Source organism: Nothoprocta perdicaria, unplaced genomic scaffold (assembly GCF_003342845.1).
Source record: "Nothoprocta perdicaria isolate Ctin4 unplaced genomic scaffold, notPer1 scaffold_735, whole genome shotgun sequence".
NCBI classification, from domain to species: Eukaryota; Metazoa; Chordata; class Aves; order Tinamiformes; family Tinamidae; genus Nothoprocta; species Nothoprocta perdicaria.
In genome coordinates, this window is record NW_020456016.1 from 12674 (window position 1) to 19880 (window position 7207).

The 7207-nt window shown below is 60.9% G+C and overlaps 1 protein-coding gene across 1 annotated transcript in view; it reads left to right on the forward strand.

Moving 5' to 3' along the window:
- LOC112957578 (WD repeat-containing protein 62-like) overlaps window positions 1-6581 on the forward strand; it is a 9753-nt gene extending 3172 nt beyond the window's left edge. The window contains exons 6-28 of the mRNA XM_026051240.1: window positions 182-315; window positions 737-911; window positions 1004-1132; window positions 1288-1454; window positions 1576-1667; window positions 1904-2029; window positions 2240-2307; window positions 2396-2517; window positions 2602-2677; window positions 2749-2860; window positions 2966-3029; window positions 3283-3369; window positions 3475-3593; window positions 3687-3739; window positions 3907-4104; window positions 4265-4407; window positions 4686-4795; window positions 4924-5052; window positions 5270-5396; window positions 5517-5622; window positions 5834-5897; window positions 6016-6092; window positions 6327-6581. Coding sequence (XP_025907025.1) covers window positions 182-315; window positions 737-911; window positions 1004-1132; window positions 1288-1454; window positions 1576-1667; window positions 1904-2029; window positions 2240-2307; window positions 2396-2517; window positions 2602-2677; window positions 2749-2860; window positions 2966-3029; window positions 3283-3369; window positions 3475-3593; window positions 3687-3739; window positions 3907-4104; window positions 4265-4407; window positions 4686-4795; window positions 4924-5052; window positions 5270-5396; window positions 5517-5622; window positions 5834-5897; window positions 6016-6092; window positions 6327-6581 — 2733 coding nt within the window. The remainder of the gene's footprint in view (window positions 1-181; window positions 316-736; window positions 912-1003; window positions 1133-1287; window positions 1455-1575; window positions 1668-1903; window positions 2030-2239; window positions 2308-2395; window positions 2518-2601; window positions 2678-2748; window positions 2861-2965; window positions 3030-3282; window positions 3370-3474; window positions 3594-3686; window positions 3740-3906; window positions 4105-4264; window positions 4408-4685; window positions 4796-4923; window positions 5053-5269; window positions 5397-5516; window positions 5623-5833; window positions 5898-6015; window positions 6093-6326) is intronic.
- The last annotated feature ends 626 nt before the right edge of the window (window positions 6582-7207 follow it).

The window sequence follows — 7207 nt, forward strand, 5'->3', positions numbered from 1 at the left end:
CCCCAAAACCCCCGGACGTTTACCCGAAAAACACCCGGGCGTTTACCCAAAAACACCACACCCGGGTTTACCCCAAACCACCCGGGGGTTTCTCCCAATCCAGCTGGGTGTTTACCTACCCGGAAACACCACATCCAGGTGTTTATCCCGTTTATCCCCAACCCGCCGGGTGTTTACGCAGGCGCCCCGTGCCGGCTGCGTGTGCGCCGCCGGCGACGTCGTCTTCTGCGGCGGCACCGGCGGCTCCGTCGGCGCCTTCCGCACCCGGGATCTGCTCCACGTGGGAGACCTGCCCCGGCCCCGCGCGCCCCTCCGGTGAGAACCCGCCCAGAACGGGAACAGGAACCCACCGTGAATAACGGGAATGGGAACCGGCCGGGAATGGGAACCGGCCGGGACTGCCGGCGGGAAAGGGCCAAGGGCAGGAAACGGCATCTGATCCCTTTCCCGGAGCTGGAAGGGGTTTGGAATCGGATCCAATCCCTTTCCCAGAGCTGGAAGGGGTTTGGAATCGGATCCGATCCCTTTCCTGGAGCTGTAAGGACTTTGGAATGGGATCCGATCCCTTTCCTGGAGCTGTAAGGACTTTGGAATTGGATCCGATCCCTTTCCGAGAGCTTCGGAATCGGCTTCAATCCCGTTTCTGGAGCTCCAGGAGGCTGGAAGGAGCTCAGCACTGCCGAAGCCGGATGTCCCGGGCGGGAAGGTGACGGGAAGGCTCCACGTGTTCCCGCAGGCGGCCGGAGCGGGAGCATCCCGAAGCCGTGGCCCTGGCCTACGACGCGCGGCGTTCCTGGCTCTCCTGCGTCTACGCGGACCACAGCCTGCACGTGTGGGATGTGCGGGAGCTGGGCCGCGYGCGCGCCGTCTGCTCCCACCACTTCCACAGCTCCTTCGTCTGGAATGTCGAGGTGAGGCCGGAAAATCCCGCTTTTCCCTCCCCGCATCCCGCTTCAGCCGCCACACCCGCTCCCGATGCTGCTTTTCCTGCCGCCTGGAGCAGGTTTATCCCGACCTGGAGGTGCCGCGATCCTGCTTGCCGCCCGGCTCCTTCCTCACGTGCTCCTCGGATAACACCATCCGCACCTGGAATCTGGGAAGCGATTCCCGCCCGGACAGCGCTGCCGGCACCGTGAGCTATTCCCGCCGCATTCCTGCCACCGGAGCTGCTCCGGGAAGCGCTCAGGGAGCCTTTGCAGTTCCCGAAACGCCCCCATCCCGGCGCCTCCTTGGAAAGCATCCCGGGATGGGGGGCATCCCGGGATTCCCATTTTTCCCCTCTTCCAGAGCCTCCTGAACATCACCTACGTGGACAACACCCCCCCGCACCCTCCCGATCCCRGCAACGCTCCTGACAACGGCGGCTCCCTGGACGGCAAATCCGGTGTCCGCGTCCTGCGGATCAGCCCGGACGGGCAATATTTGGCCTCGGGCGACCGCGGCGGGACCCTCAGGCACGAGTTTTGGGGCCAAAAAGCCCCAATTTGGGGCCTCTCATCCTTCCCGCTCCTCTTCCCGCTCCCTTTCCTGTGTTTTTTCCCGTTAAAGCYGAGCTCCCGCTGCCTTTCCCGGCAGGATCCACGAGCTGCGCTTCATGCGGGAGGTGGCCAAGGTGGAAGCGCACGATTCCGAAGTGCTTTGCTTGGAATATTCCAAGCCGGAAACGGGTAAACGCTGAGCACTGGGAAAAAACCTGGGAATTTCGGCTTCCGAGACCCCTTTGGGTATTTCCAGCTTAGGATAAAAGCAGCTCCTTTGGGACAAAGGGCGGTTGTTTAGAATTCCCCCCCCCAGTTTAGAATTCCCTCATTTTTACCCKGCAGGAATTAAATTTCCCCGTTTCCGTCCCCGACCTCGCCGCCCAAATAAGCGCGTTTCCACTTGGGAATTTTCCCGCTTCCAGGTGTCGCGCTGTTGGCATCGGCAAGCCGGGATCGCCTCATCCACGTCCTCAACGTGGCCAGGAATTACCGGCTGGAGCAGACCCTGGACGACCACTCGTCCGCCGTCACGGCTGTAAAATTCACYGGTGGGTGCCTGGGATTCATCCCGACATTCCGGGATTTACGGCTGGAAAAAGCATCCCACGGGATAAACAGCCAGAGCTGCTGCGGTTTCAGCAGGCACAAATCCGCTCTGGAATAACCGAGGGGGTTTTAGCGTCACCTGGATCATTTCCTAAGGAATTCGGGCTCTGCTCGACATTCCCGGTGGTTTTTTTTCCCCCTTTTTTTTTTAGGGAACGGCCAAGTCCAGCTCATCAGCTGCGGGGCGGATAAGAGCATCTATTTCCGGCATGCCCAAAAGGTGGGAGAATCTGGCAAAAAAGAGACCCCCTGTGGGGCCACAACCCCCCTTCTCCCTCGGGATAACGGATCCCCCGGGATACCCGTAGCTGGCGGATGGGCTGAGTTTCGTCAGGACTCATCACGTGGCCGAGAAGACGACGCTCTACGACATGGAYGTCGACATCACGCAGCGCTCCGTGGCCGTGGCCTGCCAGGATAGGAACGTCCGGTGGGTTTCCCAGACGCCTTTCCCAGTTTTTTTTTCCCGCGGAAAAGCAGCAAATCCGCAATTCCGTCTTGGCTCTTCCCGCAGGATTTACGACACGGCCAGCGGGAAGCTGAAGGGCTGCTACAAAGGCTCGCAGGGCGAGGACGGGGCGCTCCTGAAGGTAATTCCCACCGTTTTCCAGGGAAGGTGGCAGCTGGATCCGTCGGATCCGTCGGATCCCCCTTCCCGCAGGTGCAGCTGGATCCGTCGGGCACCTTCCTGGCGGCGAGCTGCTCCGACAAGAGCCTCTCCCTGCTCGACTTCCACTCGGGCGAGTGCGTGGCCAAAATGTTCGGACACTCGGGTGAGTTTCYGCAAACCAGGAAGGCGCCGGAGCCGCCTCCGGGAGCGGCGGGAATTCCGGAGCCTTCGGAAAAGGGGGAATCCGGGAGATTTCCCTGATTTACAGAAATAGTCACGGGGATGAGGTTCACGTACGACTGCAAGCGCCTCATCACCGTCTCCGGGGACAGGTAGGCGCGATCCCAGGAAAGTCCTTTTCCCTGGAATGCTCCTCCTTTGGAATGCTCCGGCAGGGAATTTTCCCGCTCGCACTTGCCCTGGATGTTAAACGACCTCCGGGAAGGGTGGCTTCGATTCAGATGGGTCCCGTTAAGCCGGATGGCAGCGACCGCCTGAATTTCCCGCGGCGAAAAATCCCGGGATGAGCGGGAATCCACCCGATCCCGAGGGAAAGCCGCTCGGAGCTGCCATTTGTGCTTCCAGCTGCATTTTCGTCTGGCGCCTGGCTCCGGAAATCACGGCGCGCATGAGGCAGCACCTCCGGGAGCTGGAGCAGCCCCTCCGGAGCAGGTACGGGTGGAAAAGGCGCTTGGGATTATCCCAAAAAGCGGCGTTTCCAGGCCGCCGCACTCCGGGAAGTGGCGGAAGGAAGAGGCTCATCCCACTCTTCTCCAGGCGGGACACATACGTGGCCATTCCCAGCGGGACGGGCGCCCTCGGAGAGCCCTCGGACGAGGAATCTGACGAGGAGGCCGGGTCTCCGCAGACGCCTTCCAAGGAGGACGCGGCTCCAGGTGGGAAAAAAGGCGGAAGTGGCAGTCGGGGGCACTTGGGGATTTTCCCCATCTTTTTCCCGCTTTTCCGCTCAGCTCCGCTTCCCTTTCCAGCGCCCAGCTGCCTCCTGACCAACGGGAAGCTGCCCATGTGGGCCAAGAGGCTGGTGAGCGGCTCCCTCCGGAGCGACGGGAAGCAGCAGCCGGATACCGGCCGAGCCTTCCCGTCTCCGCAGGGAGAAATCCAGCGCCGCGCTCGACGCTTTTCCCGATGTTTCCCGCTCGGTTTTCCAGCCGGGGCTGTCCCAGCTGCTCCCTTTTCCTTTCCTTGCAGCTGGGAGAGGCAGATAACGCGGATAGCGCCGGCCTCCATTCCCGGAGGAGCTACCGGCCGCAGGGCAGGTGGGCCGAGCGTGCCGAGGAAAATCCCATCCGGAGCCTGCTGGGAGCTGATCTCGGCTCCTTCACTCCCGGCAAAAGCGAATTCCAGGACGAGCCGGAGCCCCGGGATTTGGCGCGGCTCCTCTTGGAGGTCGGGGATCCCTCGCAGCGCATCCCGATATCCCGTTTCCTGGGACAAATGCCCCTCTGGAGGCTCCCGGCAATTCCCCACAGCCAGGATGCCCGGAATTGCCCCGTGCTGCAATAAGAGGGGATTTTCCCGTCCTTTTTCCTTGGAATTCTCTCCGCAGACGGAGATGTCTCCTGGCAGCATCATGGAGGACTCCAAAGATCCCGAGTTTTTCTCCAGGGACGAGCTGGAATCTCTGGATGCCACTGGCACCAGCCTGGAAGAGGAGACGTGTTCCCGGGAGAGCTCCTTGGAGAGCCCCAGGTCGGTTCCTTTCCCTTTTCCCTTCTTGGAAAAGACACAGATGGGAGAAATCCTTGGAAATCCGTTAGCCCAGAGCCAAGCAGGATGGATATTTTTAGGGAAACACCCCAAATTCCCTTGAAAATACCCTGGATTTCTTCAGCTTAATCCCACTCTGGATCCAGACGGGTTCCCTTTGGAAAGACAGCACCAAACGCTGCTGTGCTTTCCGGAATGCCGAGGGCTTTTCCGGCCTTTCTGAGGGAACGGCAAGGCCCGATGCCCATGTTCCCTCCAAGGAATCGCCCTACGGAGCTGCCTGTTTATCCGAGGGATCCGGGAGATGTCGCAGACAAATCCCCATCCGACGCCTCGCCGGGAACATCCGCAACTCACCAGCAGCCGGAAGGTAAYGCTGGGAATGGGGCCGCATCCCGGGAAAAGCGGGGGGTCTTTCTGAGATTCCGGAAGGGCTCTGCTGGGAAAGGGCTTTTCCTCCCCTTGGGATGCGCTTTGCTTCCCGATATCCCGCTGCAGACGATTCCGATGGAGATGCCGAAGGGGAAAAGGCTGCCGACATCCCGAATTCCGACGGCTCCCTGCCCCAAACCCCCGAGCAGGAGAAATTCCTCAAGGAGCACTTTGAGACKCTGGGGGATGCTGAAGGTAGGGAAAAGGGGGAGCAGGCGGCACTTTTCCCATTATCCACTCGGGAATCGGGGGCCTGCTGATCCCTGCTGGGATTTTCTCCCGTTTTTTAGGTTGTAATTCCCTTGTTTTGCCGTTTCCTGGTTATTTTCCTCTCCCTTTTTCCCTCCTTGCGAATTGAAATGACGGGATGGGCTTAGGGAGAATCCCGGCTAAGGCTCCCCTTGAATTCCAGAGAAATTTGACGGCTCCTTGAAGGATCTGAAGCTTCCTGAAGCCGGAGAGGAGGAAAAATCCCTTTTCCTGAACCCGCGGTTGAGCATCTCGGCCCGATTCCTCCAGCGCTGCCAGAGAAGCAGCCGGTGCGCCCCGCTTCCTCCCGCATTCCCGATGGGAAAAGAGGGATTTGGGGGACCCCGCWGCGAAGCGGAGCCTCTTCCCAAAGCGGGATTCCTTTTCCATGCCCCTTTTCCGCGCCGCAGGCTGGCGGCCACGTTCCTGCCCCGCGCTCGGCCGCCGCCTCCGGACGACGCTCCAGAGCCTGGGAAGGAGGATGCGGAAGCAGACCTGGAGCTCGGGAGGCCAGAGGTAATGGGATACCATCCACCGGGATGCGGAAATAGCCGATTTTCCAAGTCTTATCCCCAAAAAAGAAGGGCTTTGGGCACCYGGAGCACATGCCCCAGGGCATTTCCCGGTGGGATCCTCCACACTGCCTGGGAATCACCTGGAAAAGCCCCATTCCAGCCACGAATCCATGGGTTTTAGCCCCAAATTTAGCCTCAAGTGGAATTTTTAGGAACTACCGGAAACGAAGCCCCAGGAAACAGGAGGAAAAACCGATGCAGCTCCTTGCAAATCAGGTGAGATCCCAAAAGGACCCGCAGCTCCGTTAGTCTGGAATGCTGGAATGGGAGCCCCGAAGGGGCTTGGATGCTCCGGATGGAGGTGGTTTAGCAGCTCTCCCCCCACATCCCATAGGAATTCTCCAGAGCTTCCAGGAGAAGCTGCAGCCGCTGCGGGCGACATTCCGGGAGCTGCTCCAGCTCTACGACGAGGTGGGGAATCCAGAATGGGCATTCCTGCTCCTGCAGCAGCATTCCCACCTCCCAAACACACCCACAATTCCCAACCATTCCAAATCCGCATGGATTTGACGCCCAGGCGGGGGGCTCCCAAGCTTTTCCAGGCTTCTGGGCTGGATACTTTTCCATCTGATGCTGATTTTGGGGGGATATAGAAAGGGAGCCAAAATCYGGGCACAAATCCGCTGCCGTCCTCCCCTGTCGCAGCTTTCCCAGCTCGGGAATGCGACGGAAGCGGAGCTGGAGCAGCTCCGGGCCGCCTTGGCCGGGACGTGCACCTGGATGCGGGCGGAGCTGCGGCTCCGGGCGGGATCCGGCGCCGGCTCCGGCCACTCTGACGCCGCCACGGCCACGGACGCTCCGATGCCGCCGGATGCCGAGACCCTGGCGCTGCTGCGCTCCTATTCGGAAGCGCTGCTCCGCATGGTGCGGCTCCGGCTCCAGGAGCCCGGCCCCGCCTGAGCGGCATTCCCGAACCCCCATTCCTCCCCCTGTTCTTTTATTTCAAAGCTCAGATCYCAGTGGTGGCTCCCATTCCCAACTGGAGCCAAGCCGGAGCCGCCACTGGGATCGAGGCCGGAGCCTCCTCTGGGATCGGGGCTGGAGCTGGGCTCTTTCCCAAAGTTTTCCCAAATAAATATTGCCTCCCACCCTTCCAAGCCAGCAGCTCATCCTATCTGGAGCCATTCCCGCCCTCGGGAAGGATTTTCCCTATTTTTGGGGGCATCTCCTCCCCTTCCTGGCCCCTTTTCCCAGGAATTTTGGGACACCAGSAAGAACTGGGGTATTTGGGGGGTATTTGGGACTGCCCCCCACACTTCCCGCATGGAAAAGACACGATAGAGGCAGCCTCATCCCAAAAATAATCCTCTTGGATACCCAAAAGYGTGGGGATGGAGGAGGAAACGGAGCCGCTCTCCCGGGCTCAGCGACGCCAGGCGGCCTCTGGATCAGGATGCGGGCTGCGGGATTGGGATCRGGATGTGGAGCCAGGCTGCAGGATCGGGCTGCGGGATCCCGGCTCCGGCGCGGCGTTCCCGCCCTCGGGAATGGGCTACTCGGTCCAGCGGTGGCCGCAGTGGGGGGCC